This window comes from Odocoileus virginianus, chromosome 30, assembly GCF_023699985.2.
Source record: "Odocoileus virginianus isolate 20LAN1187 ecotype Illinois chromosome 30, Ovbor_1.2, whole genome shotgun sequence".
In the NCBI taxonomy this organism is placed as follows: Eukaryota; Metazoa; Chordata; class Mammalia; order Artiodactyla; family Cervidae; genus Odocoileus; species Odocoileus virginianus.
In genome coordinates this window covers 42272750-42291006 of record NC_069703.1, presented here as the reverse complement: position 1 = coordinate 42291006, position 18257 = coordinate 42272750, and the positions used below count along the sequence as shown (strand labels likewise).

Below are 18257 nucleotides of genomic sequence, written 5' to 3'. Positions count from 1 at the left end.
GATGAGATGGTTGGATGGCATCACCGACTCAATGGACACGAGTTTGAGCAAGCTCTGGGAGCTGGTGAAGGACAGGGTTGCCTGGCGTGCTGCAGTTCATGGGGTCAAAAAGAGTTGGACACAACTGAATAACTGAACGGCAACAACAACAAATATGAAACACAAAAAGCAGCAGCAGAAAGAAACTGCAAGAGAAGATAACCATCTTTCAAGTGAGTCCAGGTCCCCTATTATGCATTTTATGTATCCTTGTAACAATCCTGAAGGAAGGCAGTCATTGTCCCATTTTACTAAAAGTCAACAATATTGAGGATAATACCACTCCCTCCAGAGCACCCATTCTGGTAGGTGATGGGGGTGTATTCAGCCATTCATGAAATGACAAGGCCAAGCCTACCCTCTCCCTACCCCCAGGCCTAGGGGACACGTGTGGGGAGCATCAGGTCAGAGCAAAACCAGTGCGATTACCCAGCGCTTGACACCAGCCCCCAGGAGGGAAACCTGAGTGTCTGATGAAGGCTGAGCCAGCGCTGCTGGTCCTGCCCCAGGAGGCCAGATCAATGGGGCAGCTATTAAAAGACCAGTCAGAGGCTCCCAGCTCAGGTCCCCTGAGAAGCATCTGATGCAACAGGAGGCTGCCCTGCAGTCTCAGATAACTGCCCCAGGGCCAGCACACCACCACCGCACCTCCCTGCCCCCCACCCCCTACACACACACAGAGCAGGAGCATCTCTCTCGGGCCTGGGCCTCACTGAATTCCAGAGGGGCGGTCACCCTTTCCAAATGCACCTCATCAGGGCTCTTTCCCAGGTGCTTCTAACATTTAGACTGACCCAGAAGGGAAGACATTAAGACTTCAACAATCAGTGTGGACATATAAGCCTGTGGAAGCTTGGAGGGAAGGACACTTGTCTCCGCCATGTGGCAGGTATTCATATGTAATCCTTTGGGCCAGACCAGCCCAGGTGGAGAGAACAGGATGCTGGGTGAGGTTCAAGTAGGATGTCTCCCTTATAGGAGTCTCAACTTTTACACCTCACCTTGGGGTAGGTGAACAGGAGTAAGAAACACACCCATCCATAAGCATTAAGTGCAACTTCTGGTCTTGGAATGGGATGCATGAAGTTAAAGCGACGTGGAAGTTCCTGTGTATTCTCTTGGGTGGGCCAGTGTCAGAGATACAACCCATGGTGGACAGCCCCAGTGGCGATGGTGACAGCATCAACTCATCTTAATTTGGGCCCCCGCTAGTTGCCCTATGCCAAACTCTACTCTCCCCGCTTTGCGCCTTCCTCATAGACTTGACTGATTTCGTATTTAAGCAACTTCAGTGGTTCCTTCTCTCTCGATCTAGCCCAGATTCCTTAACCTGGCACAGAGGCTCATGGTGGTTTGGCTGGTCTCATTTCCTCCCACTACCCTCCAGTGCACCTGCTTTGCCTAATCAACCACTTCCTCACTAAATGTCAAACTTCCACTTGCCTTTTGGGTCCTTAGGCTATTCTAGGATCCAACTCTATCCCCTTGGTGAAGGGAACAGGACCTCTTCTCTGCTCCCAGAGCACAACCAACTTTCTTGTATCTAAAAGCACATTTCCCCCTCACTAGCCCATGAACTCTGAGAGGCCAGGGACAAGTTTGGATGGGAAAAAAATCATATATATCTGATGAGCATCATGCCAACTTTGCGAAGGGCTCTGCTCAGGCAGTTGAAGTGAATCTGCTAGTGTCCTAAGCCTGCAGTGACTGTTGGAAGGCAGGAGGGCACTCTGGAAGGTGCGCGATACCAGGGCGGAACCAGGGATGTCACAGATCTGGACACATCAGTGATGGTCGGATGGATCCAGAAGTAGCAAAGGACCACAAAGGTTGGAAGAGAAAAAGTAAGGCAACAGACTCTTTATTTAATGTGGTTTTAAAATACATCAAGTCCCTGGCTGTTGTGAATACCAAAAGGAGACAAAAAAGCTGTCAGCACAGCTTCAAACAAATCTGGACGGCCAGGCTGGGCCATAAGGGAAGCAGTTACAGGGACAAAAGGCAGCACCCCTCCCCCAGGCAGGTGCCTGGCTGTCCCTAGGGTGACCTCCTCTGTGCTGTGCAAGGTGGGAGGGCTGGAGCAGCAGCAGGAGAACCACCTCAGCAGGCCTGGGCACCCCCCGGCAACAGACACCAGGGTGGGGGCTGGGGGGGGGGGATAACCATTGTTTACAGACGTAACATTCTCTCATAGAAAGTGCCTGAGCGCAGCCCATGGTCCAAAAACCTCACAGAAGACAAATTTTTAAAAAGTGCTGCTGCCACCTCTCAGAATCTGGTGTACACGAAGCTCTCAGCTGGACAAGACCCTGAACACAAGTTACTGTCAGCAGAGCCTCACCCGCGGTGGTCCCCTGGAGGAAAAGCTAGCAATCTAAGAAACCAACACAGCTCTTGGTCCAAAAACTGAGGTCATGGGCATGAGACCTGCCCCACTGAGGAAGGAACTGGCCTTCATTTGCGGATAGGCCACCTCATCATCTGGCCCAGGACCCTGGCTGGTGTGGGCAGCACCCAGGAACCTGGGCTGACTTTGGAAAGCAGAGCAAGCAGAGCAGCTGTAGTGACTGAAAAGATTTGGTCAACAGAGAGGAGAATGGGACCCCACCTACAGCCTGGCCTGGATGGCTACAGACAGAGGGCTGAGCTGAGAGCAGAGCTTCTACCCTGTATGGCTGGGGCCACCTTGCTCACCAAGCAGCTAGACTTGGCTTCTGAGGACTGTACCTTGCCACACCATACTGGGCTCTGGCAGTCCCCACCTGGCCAGCACTATAGGCTTTAAGAGGTAGCTGAAGTGGGGCAGGTGATCCTGTGGGCCACTGCAGGCCTCCCTGCTCTGTGAAGGGGGCAGGCAGAAACTTCTGCCTCTTCCCGCACTTCCTCAGCCCAGCAAACCCTGTTGGCAGCTCTTCTGTTCCTCAGCAGAGCAGGATCTCAGCCAGGGATGGCAAATAGGTCTCATCACTCACACTGGCTGCTGGGGGAATCTAGAGAAATGAGGGTATACCAGGAATGTAGCAGGAAATACTCAGAAGCAGATTAGTGGTACCACCCATAGATGAAGAGGGGAAACGGTGTGTCATTCATTTGCCATCTCTGGTCTAAGTCCTAACATGATTCAGGAGTGCTTCACACTCTTTATGAACCTTGTCACCTGAGGGATTTAAGAACTGTTAAGAGCGGGCTATTTGTGGAAGATGAAGGGAGCTATAAGACAACGAACTAACTTCAGGGAAATACAAGAAGCAAAAACTCATCCACTCAATCCATCTTGGTCTATGGCTTCCGCAGCTAAACTGAAGCTGAGGCCCAGCTGGAGATGGGATTATGGCACCCCCAAACCCAGTGCAGCCCTGCTTCCTGATGCAAGACTCATACATTCTGCTGTCCCAGAAGTGTTTTGTACAAAGACTGGCTAATGCTCTGGCAAGTTTGCAAACAGTAGGTCTTTCAGAGTATAGAGTAGCATGTGTGAGGGGTGGGAGTTGGGGTAGAGAAGAAACAGACACAACTATCTGTAGCCATTCTGCGGACTTCTGGGGCTCAGTCAATGGCTGAGTCTCATTCTTATCCATTAGCCGTTGGACAAGACTTGGGGGCTCTCACACAGAACAAATAGGCTGTCAAGGAGGGCATATCTCAGCTCTTATTACGTGGGTAACAAAATCAGGGCAAATCTCAAAAAAGAACGCACATTGTGGGCATGGATATATGAAGCAGACTCATCAAGCCAAGGGGACGGTTGGACCCGGGGCCCAGCATCTGCTGCGTGGAGACAGTGGTGATGGCATCAGCAGTGGCCACCCAGGACTGAAGCCACAGGTAAGCCTGCGGCAAAGCCATGGGGACCCTTTCCTTTCTCTTACTATAAATAATCTGACTTCATCAAGCAGGAATCCGAAGCACCAATGTGGCAAAGGTGCCAGGCAGGGTGCTGAGGGGGGTGGGGCGCTAGAGGCCAGGAGCCCAGGCACCACTGCTACAGCGCCCCTTCCTCCTCAGAAGAGCCTCAACCCGAACACTGTCACGTGCAAAACACAAACAGGAAACAAACCCAAACCTTCAGAAAGAATCCTTTGGGTGATCTCTGGTCCATCATTTGTGCAGGCTAGAGAGGCACCTGTGAATGATAAGGCTACTGCGAAGCATCATTGGAAGCGGCACCTGAGGGGCTCCCTACCAGCACATCACCCTGCACAGAACATGCTCCAGGTCCCTTGTCCTAGGCAGGGAAGCAGTCCGATCACCAGCTCCAAGTGCTCTGTCAACGCTCTGCCTGGAGACTCCTTTTCCAGGTCAAGGGAAGCAAAGGAGCTTCCAGGGGAGCTAGGAGAGCTGGAGCTGCCCAAGTCCCGCTAACAGGAGAAACACAGTCGTGGCCTGGGCGTGTCACCTGTCACGAGCTCTGAAGGGCAGGGAGGGAAGGGTGAGCCTCACATCAGGCAGGGAAAAGCTCGAGACACTTGTCCTGCCAGCTTACTGTGACGGCAGCTCCCCTTTAAGATGCTTCAGCTCACAGAAGAGCCACTGACTTGATGTGTACACACCCCACCTATGATGCAAGCCCATTTTACACTTACAGATATATAAATGTATGAGGCCTTGCACATATGCCGTATGTATGCAGAACTGACCCATAAAATCCAAAACTGCAAAGAGTCAGATGTCAGCCAGGTCAGAGCACCCTGGGCCTCAGCGGTGGGAGCCTCGCACAGGCCGGGCCTGGCTGAGTGGCTCGCTCCCTTCCCAGAGCGCCCCCTGGCATGGGCACCCTAGGCAGTGATGGAGGTGGGCTCCTGGGGCCCCGTTTGGCCTGAAGGGTCTGTGCTCAGTGCTCCAGGGCAGCAAGGAGCTTCTGTGGCCCTTGGGGAGCTCGGAGTTTGAACCCCGGGCCCCTCGGCACCCTGTTCCTTAGAGGCATTGGCAGCCTCTGCCCTTCGCTCAGGGCCACTGTCAGTGAGGGGAGCCTGGCCTCCAGCACTCAGGTCCTGCACCCTCTTGTTCAGGTCATTGCGCTCTGACTGCAGCGCTCGGCACAGCTTCTCCAGCCGCTGGATTTTCACCTGCAGGCCCTCCAGCTCTTTGTCCCGGAGTGTTTTCTAGGGAGAGAAATGGGGCCTTCAGTTCCATGTCATCAACCACCCAGCCACCACTGCCCCTTGGTAGAAAACATTCACCATTCACATTTTAACAACGCTGGCCCCTTTTGAGTAAACAGTCCTGGTGTATGCTGAGACATGGCTGCCAGCTGGAGACAGGTGTGGTATAGAGAAGGGGCATGGCTTGGAGGTGATGGATTCCTCTGTTTATTCACCAGATGGCCTTAGGAAGTGCTTGGTTTTTGAGTCTGTTGCCTTATCAGTTAGCCTGGACTACTAACATCACCTCATAGATCTTGAGAGAGCTCAATGAGCTGGCGCATCCACACACTCAGCAGGGTCTGGCACACAGCAGCCTCTCCATCAATTACTTTCTCCTCCTTCACCTCAAGCCGCAAAATCAAATTATCTGCACGGCTCTGCATGCCAGCTGCACACACATCGGCACCCCTTGCTTTTTCTGCTGTTTCCTCCTTTCTTCCATTTGCTCTCTTTGCTTCCACTACAGACCTATCACTAAGCTCACTACCTCCCTTGAGGAGACAGCTGGTGCGTCTGGACTTGGACAGACATGCGTGTGAATCCCAGCTCCACTTGGGGCTCACTGTATCCTTCTTGGTAGGAAGTACAGAAAAGGGCCAAGAATTTCCCACCCACCAGCCCGGCTGCACCCCACACTCAGCCCACCTCCTCGGCCATCTCCAGCAGGGCCTTGTTGCTGCTTTCCCACCGGGACCGGTACATGGTGGTTTCTTTTTCCAGCTTCTTGATCTTCTTAGTCATCTGGGTTATGTGACACATAGAAGGAAATGGTCAGGGGGTCAGGCGATCTCTACATCTTTGTCTCCAAGTTGGGAAACCATCCCAAGGGGGCGAGATCAGTGCTTTCTGAGCCACCCCAGGGTGTATCCAGGTTAAATATGGCCCACTCCTACCCACCCATGGTATCAGTCACATATTACTGTAAAGAGCACCACATGAAGCACTCCAGGGATGGGGCTTCCTGAAGGCAGGCCTAGTGTTCAATTCAGAATGAAGCCGTTTGCACCCCCACAGTCACCCCCAATCTGGACCACAGTCACCTTTTCCATCTCCTGTTTGAATGTGGTGAAGACCTCACTGCTTTTGGAAAGAGTGTTCTGGAACTCCTCAAACTTCTCAGTGTACAGGGCAAGCTGGGTGAGAGAGAAGCCCACAAGTAAGACTGGGCTTTTCTGGAGGGCACTTCTGGTCAACCAGCTCAGACCCACCCTTAGCCCTCTGACCCAACAATTCTGTTGAGATACCAGTTTTCCTTAAAACAAGACAAAAACCATATATTTGGAAGGATATAATCTAAAATGTTAAGCATAAAAAGTAGGACTGGGGTGATTTATGTATTTCCTGTAATGTTCCTTTTCAAACTTTTCTTCCAGAATGAAGTCTAATTTACATAACTGAAATCACCTGTTCTGTCTCCACCTCCTCAAAAGGAACACAACACTTTGGACCTACAAGTCCTTCTAGCTTGCCTACCCACCCTGGTCACCACCACATAGGTGCCAGCCAGGTTGAGAGAACAAAGGCTTGGGAGGTCACACAGGAATCAAGGTGGGCCTAGAATGAGGGTTCCATTTCCCTCCCCCAGGATGGGGCTCAGCTTGGGGACCATGGAGGCACAGGGGGAGACTGTAGTCTTACCTGCTGTTTCAGGTGGGTCTCCTGCTGCTTCATCAGCTCACACATCCTCTGGGACTCCACAGCCTCTTTGAGGAGCTATTTCCAAGACAGGACCCCAGATTCCATCAGAAGCCCCTAGAGGCTGCATCTGGACTGTTTTAGCCATACGCACCATGACCCCCCAAGGCTTCCTGCTCTCAGATGGTTTCTGAGCTAGCAGTGCCCTGGCCTAGCCAGACAACAACCTCTCCCGGGCACACTTCACTGTGAGCTGAGCCAGAACCCGACCCACCTTCCACCCAGAACCCCCACCCCCGGGGCCTGAGCCTCACAAAATCCTTCTCCCGCTGGTGCCTCTCCTCGGCCTCCTTCAGCATCTCCTGGGCCTGCTGGAGCTTGGCGTCCACCAGCTGCTGCTGCAGGTCCTTGTGTTTGAAGACTTTGTCAATGTGCTGCAGGAAAGCATTGTCGGGGGTGGGTGTGTGGTTTCCATCTGTTAGGAGCTTTTCTTGGGGATGCCCAATAGCTACAGGATGCTCCACATGCAGAGACCAGGGCACTGCCCAGTGCTGGACTCCCTCATGTCCCATAGGTTGTGGCCTCAAGTACCTGGAAGGTCTACTTCCCAACCTCACCTTGTTTCTTTCCCACTGAGTCAGTCTGGCATTAACACAGGGATGAGATCACCTCCCAGGAAGCCAAGTAACAGATACACTCAAACCTTCAGCCTCATTATTCCACTGGACAGAGAACCCGCACTTTTGTAGCCCAACTCCCTAGTAAGTGGGAGTACCAGGGGGAAAGGAGAGGGAAGAGGAAGAGGGCCCTTCACTTGGCCCAGAAGGGCCAACTGACAGTGTGCAGGGACCCAAACAGAGGGACTTGAGTGCCTGGGACAGCAGTCAACACCCATCAAGGGAGTGACGTCCTGCCCTTTCAGGTGGCAGGGGCAGCAAAACAGCAAGTAACTGGAGGGCACAGCCCCTAGAGTCAATCACTGAACACAGTTCCAGCTCCCACCCTGTAATTCTAAATTCTAAAATACTCTGAAAACTGAAATTGTCTTAAGTGGGCAGAGAAATTTGACCCATATCACTGTAGGGCTAATTATAAACCTAGGTGAGAATACTCACAAGTTTAACTACATAAGCATTAACGTGTCCGATCTGGGGTGCTGCCACAAACCGTGCTGGGGTGCGACAAAATACATGATCCATGAATATAACTCCAGTCTAGAACATGGACAGTTTTATTCCAAAAGACACCTGGCCCTACAGTTTAGGACAGGGCACTGTGGATCCAGTTGTTGGTCACAAGCAAGATTCCTCTCATCACCTCAGTTCCTTATCTAGATCCCTCCTGAGGTAAGAAGGGGGAACGGGTGAAGGCATGAAGCCTGGAAAGTGCTGCCTGGTGCTGGCACCCACCCAGACTCCTCAGTCCCCTGGCGGCCCCTCACCTCCTCCCGCAGCTCATACTGCTCGATCAGCTTCTTGAGCCTTTCAGCCAGCTCCACGTTCTCCTGGCGTAGCTTGGAATTGCGCTCATTGTGCTGCTCCATCTGCAGCTGGATGTCATTCAGTGTCACCTGGAAGTGCGAGGTCACTTCCTTGCGTTTCTCCTCCTCCTCCCGGGCCCGCTGCACACCTTCTTCCTGGGCAGAGAAGTCACCCCAGCTCCATCACCCACTGCTCCCAGCCTCACAGGGCTCTCCCCCCAGTCCAGGGATGCTCTTTCCTGGTAGCCCTCCCTGCTCTCCCAGTGAGGAGCAGCCAGGCTCTAAAGAGATGTCAAGCAATGGGAGCTTCTAATGGACCCCTCTGTAAATAGGTGACATCGAGACAGAGACTCCCTGAAAAATGTAGGTATACAGGTAAGTGCCCTTCTAAAGAAATCTAGATTTCCTGAAGCCTACTTTTCCTGGCCTCAGAATAAGTTTGGAAGATCTATTAGTCTCAGTTAAATGTGCTTTTATCTATGACCCCCTCACCCTGAACAAGTAGTTAAAATTCAGTAATACCCAGGGTTGGTAGGGTTGTGCAGAATTAGACACTTGGACACTATTGGTGGGAAGGCAAAATCTACTAAAATTAAAATTTGATACTCTCTGACCTAGACATTTCACTTCTGAGATTCAGCCTATGGATAAATCCTATATAATTAGCCAGAGATATATAAAAAGAATTTTCACTGTAGCTCTGTAACAGTGAAAAATTGGAAACACAAAACACACTAACTAGGGTAGTGAGTAAATGCAGTGCATCCATATAATGCCACTGTTAAAAAGAATGAGACAAGCTTATATAAGTGATAGGGAAAGATGAGGCATTGAGAAAATGGAATAGGCTATGAAACAATACATGTATAATAATTTCATTAAAAAACAAAATAAAACAAAACTATGTTACATTTTACACTCAGGAAACTTAGAAGGCTATGCCTAAACTTACATATAAGTAGGTCTGTTTCCCATTAGTTTCTACTGGGGCTGGGGTTGAGGATGGTGGGCAATAATTACCTTTGATTTGTTAGACTTTTGTCACCTTTTACTCTTTGTCACATCAATATTAAATTTATAACATTTTAGAACAAACAATAAAACTGAGCAAAACAAGTTGCAAAATATACTTACTGATGCAAAGTTTTAAAGAACCACAAAGGGTATATTTAACGATCTGGAGGTCACAGTACTGAGCAAGCCTTACTCAGACCGACCCCGACCCAGGTGAAGCACAGCAGCAAGGAGAGAGGCCTGACTGACGGCCCTCCGGGCGAAGGGCTGCTCCCCTGGACTCTATGGAATGGAGAGACCTGTGAAGCCCCTCGTCCCGGTTCCCTCAGCATCTAACCTCTACCTCACCTAATGTAAGTGCACAGTAAGTGGTTAAGCAGCTCTAAGCACTGTGTCACTGAGGCAATCTCTTTCTGTCCCAAAGCCCTTGTTACTTTGAGGGCGAAAGCTACTGAAGACGAGCGAAGCCAGGAAAAGCGGATGGCGCACCTTGAGGGAGCGGTTATGGCGCTGCAGCTCGCGGCAGAGGCTCTCGAGCTTGCTGCGGGCCAGCACGGCCTTGCTGTGCTCGCCGCGCAGGTGGTCCTTCTCCTGCACCAGCTGGCTCTGCTTCTTCTGCAAGAGCTTCATCTGCTTCTGGGAGTTCCGGTGCTCTTCCAGCTGGAGACAGGGACGGAGGAAGAGCCCCGTGGGGACTCAGAGTCTCCAGAGTTGACCCAACTCCAGTCATCACAGCTCAGGCTAGACACTATGATGGTGCTTCACACACTGACCCCAATAACCCCAAAGGCCCCCACATCAAGGATACAGAAATGGACGCTGAGGACCAACCAGCAGAGGCTCACAGCCAGCAGATGCCAGTTTCTCTCCAAGCTGTGACTCCAGATTCAAAGCTTGTAAGACTCTTCAACCACGACATTCGCCCAACTCTCAGGACACCTGTGTCCACAGACCAGCCCACCTGCTACCCTCTTCCTTATATACAGCAACAGACCCTGATTCCCCATTTCACTTCTCAATATGATTCTGAGTATCATGTTGGCCTTTTCATTATTGACAGATAATCCTTCTGCTTCCCCCTCACAGACCTTCACCACCTTCTTAGACCTGGTGCTTTCCCATCTCAGCTCAGCTCCCCTCCCATGAGCATATTCAGCGCCATAGGAAGAACATAATGCAACTTGGGGTAATTAAAAATGTGCCAACCTCCCAGCGCAGGGAGGGTGTAAAAAGGGGGAGCACTGACCAGCTCGGCATACTTCTTGCACAGAGCCGCGAGCTTCTCCTCAGGGGTACTCAGCGTGTTCAGCGTCTGCATCAGTAACGTGATCTCCTTTCCTGTGGAGTACAGGGAGCAAAGCCATGTAGCCCCTTCTCTGGAGGCCCCTTTGGGTCTGGGCCCCTATTCTCGCCTATCAGACTTGACGCTTCCGTTCGCTGACCTGGCTCATTCCCCGCTCCTCTGTGTGCTTCAGGAGCACTGGGACCCACTCAGTTCTGCCCACCAGTATAGCCCCAGTACCGTCCTGAGTGCCCATCACAGAGGCCACACTCAACAAATACTTATTCAGTGAAGGACTGAGGAAGTTCCCTGACAGTCCAGGATTCCACGTGTTTACTGCCAAGGGCGCAGATTCAATCCCTGGTCAGAGAACTAAGATCCCGCAAGCCACACAGTGCAGCCAAAACAATTAATGAATCAATCCACCAATTACACAAAGATCTTAAAAAAAAAAAAAGAAGAATGAGTCTCTATGAAATCTCAGAGGTAAGCACCAGGAGTGGGAGAAAGAAAACTGCCCGCTCTACCTACAGGTGAAAAAAAGGTATCCCACCTGTGAATTCAGTGCTGTTTCAATGCAAAGAAGGGCTTCCTTGGTGGTTCAGCGGTAAAGAATCCGCCTGCAATGCAGGAGACCTGGGTTTGATCCCTGGGTTGGGAAGACCCCCTGGAGAAGGAAAAGGCTACCCACTCCAGTATTCTGGCCTGGAGGATTCCATGGACTATATAGTCCATGGGGTTGTGAAGAGTCAGACACAACTAAGCGACTTTCACTTTCAACGCAAAGAAAGCCTTTCTGAAAAAGGAAGGACACAAAAGGAATAGGTCTCCTCAAGAACACTGCACTCCAGTCAACAGAGGCAGCCAACAGTGCACTTTAAAATGACTATACCCCTGCCAATAAATAAATATACCTTTCAATATCTGATGATAAGATTAAAAAAACCCCAAATGCTTCTTTAAATTAGGACAACAGGGAGGGGGTGGGGGGAGTAGTGATCCCATAAGATATGAGTATAATATCACCTTTGCTTCTTTAACCCACTCACTCTCCATCCCCACCCAAGTGACTCCTCCACTGGCTGTGCCTGAGTCAGAGGGGGCCACCACGCACAGCACTCTGCCAGGTTCCTGAAGTGTCAACTCCTGGAGGCTCTGAGAGACCAACGCAGAGAAGGCAAATCGTTGTTACACAGGCCAAATCCAACCCACAGATGAGTTTTGTTTGGCTCCTATTCTATTAGTTGCCAACTGTTACAAATCTAGAAATTTCACATAACTGTATGTTTCTGGCTAAAAAAAGCAAGCCAGCTGCAGTTCTAACATACTATCAACTCACTGGGACCAGGTGGCAGTCAAGCCTTTGGATAAAGGAGGCATTCTCTTGGTCTCTTGGGGCCCTCTGGCTAAGCTTAACTTATTTGAGTTTTCAACCCTGGTCTAGTCCAATTCTCTTATTGTGTAGAAAAGTGAAAACTAAGGAACAGAGAGGAGAAACGTCTTGCCTAAGGTCACAAAGCAAGTTAGAAATGGTGACAGCACAGGATGCCTACTGATGACTCCTGCTTTTCATCTTCTCAAAGAGTATACTGGACTTTGGTTTCCACTTATTCCCCTAATGCAGTGAACAACCGTACACCTCTACGTGATGGCCCCACTGTCCTGGCTTTGATTAGACTATATGGTTTGGCAGCTCTGGAAGTCGGGTTTCTTCTGAATCCTTGCAGAGCAGGCTAGCCCAGAAATGTCAGGTCCAAACTCCCTCCCCTCACAAGTAGCTGCTCTCTGCTCACCCAGACCCTTGGCTTTCTTCTTCTCCTGTGGCCTTCGGTGGTCTCGGTCAACGACCTCATCACTGGTCCGGATCTCGTCCGGGCCCGGCTCCCCCTTGGAGATTTCCTTCTCACCATTGACTACTGGAGTCTCTGGCTCAGGCTCCCCATTCCTCGAGGCATAGGTCCGGGACTTCTCTGCATCTTCGGGTTCAGCAGGCTCACCCTGTGCCACATCCTCGCCTGGGCCCCCCTGACTGTTGTCCACGCAGTATGTACTGAGGATGTCTTCCAGCTGGCGGCTCAACTCCTCAGAGACATCCTGGAGGGCTCCAGACTGAGCACTCTTGGCTTGTGCTCCTTCAGGAGAGGATGAAGGGCAGAGAGGAAAATAAGATGGTTAGGCCTCTGGTTGGGATTTTTCAGGCCCAAACATACTGGTTTGGGTTAAATGTTGCCTGAATTCTCTAAGCCTCAGTTTACTTCCCTATAAACCAACATAACTATTTCTCACTACTGCCCAACCATGCTTGTTTTGAGCATAAAAGAAATCAACTAGGTGGGAGGGGGGTTCAGGATGGGGAACACATGTAAATCCATGGCTGATTCATGTCAATGTATGGCAAAAACCACTATAATACTGTAAAGTAGCCTCCAACTAATAAAAATAATTGGGGAAAAGAAAAAGAAATCAAGTAAGCAGACCATCCAACACACAGGGGTGGCATCATGTAGCAGGACCTCTACATCTAGACTCTAAGTCTAGTCCATTGCCTTCTCCACCCTGCCAATATTGCCTCTTGATATTAAAAAAAGTTCCAGGGAATTCCCTGGCAGTCCAGTGGTTAGGACTCTGGGCTTCATGGGGTGGGGGTGGGGGGAGGGTCTATCCCTGATGGGAACTAAGATCCTGCAAGCCACCGGGTGCTGTCTTAAAAAAAAAGAGTTCTAGAGGAGACAGTGTTTTGGGAAATCAAGTTTTCTCTTTACTTTCGTCAAGTAATAAATCCTTCCTTCTCTGGGAGAGGGAAAAAAAAAAGCACCAGAAATGCCTTAAGTATAAACATCAGTTACCCACTGGTGAATGAGGTGTTTCTAACCTGGATTTGCTGGTTGGGAGTCTCATCTGACTGCCAACCTCAACCTGACTTAATCCTGTCAGAGGTCTGCCCCTGGGCTTTGAATGGTAGGCTCTATCCACTCCCCAGCGCCTGGTGGGGGCTGCGCAGACTCAGAGCTGGCCTCCTCTCCACATTTCCTCTCTGCTGGGTAAACAGTGGCCTGGGCCTCTAATTCCAGAAGCTAGACCGGCGCGCCACCAACTCCTCCCCCTGCGCGTTGGAAAAGCAGAGCTGGCACACACCCTCTGCCTTCCCTGCAGCCTGGCTGGTGGAACCTTCAGCTTCTGTCGCAGGAGCCGACTGGCTGGGCCGCCCCTGGGCTCCCTCAGGTCCTGCTTCCGGTTGCCCCGGAGTGTTTTTGGGGTTGGAAGTGTTGCCTGATTGCTTGGCAGGCCCATTCTTTTTGTCTTGGTTCTTCATTGTAGTATGAAATGTCAGGTTAGGTACAGATCCTATAGAAACAAACACATTGCTATTTTCCAGACTTGAAAAGTCCTCCTCAGCCTGGATCAGAAATCCCAATATCGGGGGGGCGCGCAAAGCTGGAAACAAACCGGCAGGCCTTCACCGGAGGGAGTCAGCGGTTCTCCCAGCCTCTGGTCAGTCCAGTGTGTCCAGCCAGGCCTCCTTTTTCCAGAAGCCACTTCTCGGCACAACACTGGCCCCTCACCACAGGCCGCGCGCGGTACAGGCTCAAGGGCCGGGACTGACGTGGCGGGACGCTGGATTCCCGGTTCCTCTCCGCCCCCCAGACCCCACGTGGGCGCACTCCCGTCGCGCGCGCGCGCGCAGCCACCCAAGCCCCGCTCGCCCAACAGCCGCGCGCGCGCGCCGCCCCGCGCATGCGCACAGGCCACAGCCCTGCCCCCCCTGCCCCCAGGCCCGAGCATTCACATTGAACCCGCGCGATTCCCCGCACCGGCCAAAACCATCTGAGACCACAGACCCTCTGCTCGCGGTGTTCCCCCTAGCTGCCGCCGTACGCACCCCCACCGCCGACACCCCGACGGCTTCGCCCGCTCTGGCCTCGGACCGGAAACCCTGGATAACTGCTGCCGGCAGAGCCTCCTGCTCGCGCCGCAGCCAATCAATAGCCGGCGCTAGCGCGGGGCTTGCTGGGAAAGATGAAGCGAAGGCGGCCTCCGAGGAGGTTGAGTTGGAAAGCAGGGGGAGGGGAAGGACTACGCGTCCCTTCATGCATCGGGGCTAAACCCTGCCTCCCAAGATGCAATAGGGCTTCAATCCTCGAAGCCGCAGACCCAGGAGGTGTGAAAGGAGTCAGTCATTCTGCACAAATACTCACGTCAACTCGTTTCTATCACGCAGAAGCTATGATTCAGCTCCTAGAGCCTTTCGCCACGCTACTTTTTTATGCATGCCTCCACTACCCCGTCCTTCCTGCTGTGAACATGTATGTGTGTGTGTGTGTGTCTGTGCTTAGTCGCTCAGTTCTGTCCGACTCTTGCGACCCCATAGACTGTAACCTGCCAGGCTCCTCTGTCCATGTGAACATCTGTGACTGTCTAGGAACTCTGAGGAGTAGGGGAATACTGGGCAGGGTATCAGACCTGTATTCCAGTCCCAACTTCATCACTAATTTGCTGTGTGACTGGGCATTCTTTTCCCTCCCAGGGCTTCAATTCCCATATTCAAATAGAATTTTTTAATAGTTTTTTTTTTTTTTAACGCTAGTTTCCCCAGTATCTTAAATACTGTACCTTTTGTTATTCCCAATTTACAGCTGTGGACTGTAAGACACAGGTTAGGTATCTTGTGCAAGGTCACATCATTAATGACTGATGAGAGCAGATTCAAAGCCAGGAAGTTTGGCACCCATCCTAACACTGGACTACCCGCCTCTTACTCAGTATAACCACCCATGGTAGGCTTTCCTTGAGGATGAACCAAGATAACTTGGAAAGTAACATTTTTCCATCTTCATTACCAGCTCAAGTGGCTCTTTGGAAGGTACTGAGGGGGCCCTGCAAGGGGAAATTTGGCCTCAGCAGATTCCTGAGCATTTTCTCTGCACGGCGCACCGTCTACAAAGTTCCAGTTGCACTGGGGCTAAAGAGGAAAAAAAGCCAAGCTTTTCTCCTTGTGAGACCACAAGACAAATGTGAGACCGACTGCAATACTTGATCCATTTGTCTATTAGATAGTGGAATAAAAGTTAACAATCTGTGTGCCTGTATTAAATGCCTAACTGATATGGCTTCTGTTTCCAGCCAGTACTACCTATGCCCTCAGCCTTTTTTGTTCCATCTATACTTTTACTGTTTCCAGGACTTCCCAGGTTTTTGTAGGTGCTGTTCTACCTTCCAAAATTCCCTTCTTGGCAAAACAAAATCTTTTGTGGCCCACCTAACTCAAAGGCCACTTCAAAGTCTTTTCAATTCTCTGCAGTTTGTTTTAGCTCTCTAGGTCTGGACAGAGTTTTATTCTAGCATTAGCGGGGAGGTTTTGAGATTATTTGCTTACAAGTCACTGAACATTGCAAGAACTGTTGGCTAAAAGCTCTAGTCCTAAAACCTAGCATCAGTCTGGGGGCTGAGACGGCAGAGAATATTTTTAATTATTTTGCAAATTGGGCATTGTTTTAGAGCTCTTGAGTTCAGTCGCTCAGTTGTGTCCGCCTCTTTGTGATCCCATGGACTGTAGCACACCAGGCTTCCTTGTCCATCACCAACTCCTGGAGCTTGCTCAAACTCATGTCCATTGAGTCGGTGATGCCATCCAACCATCTCATCCGCTGTCGTCCCCTTCTCCTCCTGCCTTCAGTCTTTCCCAGCTTCAGGGTCTTTTCCAATGAGTCAGTTTTTAGCATCAGGTGGCTGAAGTATTGGAGTTTCAGCTTCAGCATTAGTCCTTCCAATGAATATTCAGGACTGATTTCCTTCAGGATTGACTGGTTTGATCTCCTTGCAGTTGTAGAAGACTCAAGAGTCTTGAACTGTCAACGACAGTTCAAAAGCATCAATTCTTCAGCGCTCAGCTTTCTTTATGGTCCAACACTCACATCCATACATGACTACTGGAAAAAACATAGCTTTGACTAGATGGACCTTTGTCAGTAAAGTACTATCTTTGCTTTTTAATATGCTGTTTAGGTTGATCCAGTGGATGTTGGCAATTCTATCTCTGGTTCCTCTGCCTCTTCTAAATCCAACTTGTACATCTGGAAGTTCTTGGTTCATGAACTGTTGAAACCTAACTTGGAGAAGTTTGAGCATTACTTTGCTAGTGTGAGGTGTGTGCAATTGTGCGGTAGTTCGAACATTCTTTGGCATTGCCTTTCTTTGGAATTGGAATGAAAACTGACCTTTTCCACTCCTGTGGCCAGTGCTGAGTTTTCCAAATTTGCTGGCATATTGCGTGTAGCACTTTCACAGTATCTTCTTTTAGGTTTTGAAATAGCTCAACTGGAGTTCCATCACCTCCACTAGCTTTGTTCATAGTGATGCTTCCTAAAGCCACTTGACTTCGCATACCAGGATATCTGGTTCTAGGTGAGTGATCATCGAGGTTATCTGGGTTGTTAGGATCTTTTCTGTATAGTTCTTCTGTGTATTCTTGCTACATTTATCTTCTGCTTCTGTTAGGTCCATACCGTTTCTGTCCTTTATTGTGACCATCTTTGCATGAAGTGTTCCCTCGATATCTCTGATTTTCTTGAAAAGATCTCGTCTTTCCCATTCTATTGTTTTTTCTATTTCTTTGCATTCATCACTGAGGAAGGCTTTCTATTCTGGAATATAAATATTCCAAAGAATAGAAAGCCTTGGAACTCCTTTCTGTTCTTTGGAACTCTGCGTATATTAGAGCTCTTAAGATGTTAAAATAGCTTTCCTTAGTTGGAGAGACTTCAGGGCAATGCTCTTCCCCACCCCTTAGGTAGTGTCTACCAAGTAACATTGAGAGGCAGTATTGATATAATGGTAAAAGGTGGAACTCAAGCTCAAAAAGGTTTGGAATTCAGGTCTCTCAAAACCAGGGCCCTCATTATTTCCAGAAAAGCATGTGGGAAATCTCTTGAGGTAACATATGAATCAGGCCTCGATGGATTTCCATAAGAATAGGGTGTTCCAGGCAGAGATAAAAAACAATAGAACAATGTATGATGGGGCGAGAGGAGTGATGTTCAGAGAAGGGTCAACAGTGGCCTCCAAGGGCCAGCTATGAAAGTCGCTCAGTTGTATCCGACTCTCTGTGACACTATGGACTGTACAGTCCGTGGGATTCTCCAGGCCAGAATACTGGAGTGGATAGGGTAGCCTTTCCCTTTTCCAGGTTAATCTTCCCAACCCAGGGATCGAACTCAGGTCTCTCCCCGCATTGCGGGCCGATTCTTTACCAGCTGAGCCACAAGGGAAGCCCAAGAAAACTCGAGCGGGTATCCTATCCCTTCTCCAGGGGATCTTCCCAACCCAGGAATCGAACCAGGGTCTCCTGCATTGCAGGTGGATTCTTTACCATCTGAGCTATCAGGGAAGCCCTGCTAGGTAATGAGTAAAACACAGGCAAGGAATAATAAAATTTGATAGAAAAATGGGTTAAAAAGTTACTTTTTCCTTTGCTATAAGAGAAAATGGGAACATTAATATCTGCCAGGGAGCCCACTGGTAATGGTGGTGAACAGTAGTAGAACTCTTGCAGATTGTCTTCAAGCAGAAACTCAGGCCCAGGAATGCTAGATATTTGAGGGTGGGGAGGCTTTTTTTCTCTCTAGTTGCGGCGCGCACTGGCTTCACTTGTTGCCAAGCACAGGCT

The 18257-nt window shown here is 50.2% G+C and overlaps 1 protein-coding gene across 4 annotated transcripts; it reads right to left on the bottom strand.

Annotated features, from left to right (window-relative positions):
- Positions 1–1884: 1884 nt before the first annotated feature.
- Positions 1885–14583, bottom strand: TXLNA (taxilin alpha). 4 transcript variants are annotated; one of them, XM_020896119.2, is made up of 11 exons: positions 14475–14583; positions 13730–13939; positions 12388–12726; positions 10559–10650; positions 9802–9972; positions 8260–8454; positions 7133–7252; positions 6822–6896; positions 6224–6316; positions 5829–5924; positions 1885–5141 (listed from the first exon to the last, which is right to left on the bottom strand). In XM_020896119.2, the coding sequence occupies exons 2-11, from the start codon at positions 13905–13907 to the stop codon at positions 4815–4817; spliced, it is 1686 nt and encodes a 561-aa protein (XP_020751778.1). In that variant the 5' UTR covers positions 13908–13939; positions 14475–14583; the 3' UTR covers positions 1885–4814. The 4 variants fall into 4 exon arrangements, with proteins under 4 accessions (XP_020751778.1, XP_020751779.1, XP_020751780.1 ...); XM_020896120.2 differs by having other exon boundaries at positions 14434–14582; XM_020896121.2 differs by lacking the exon at positions 14475–14583 and adding an exon at positions 14042–14227.
- Positions 14584–18257: the final 3674 nt, after the last annotated feature.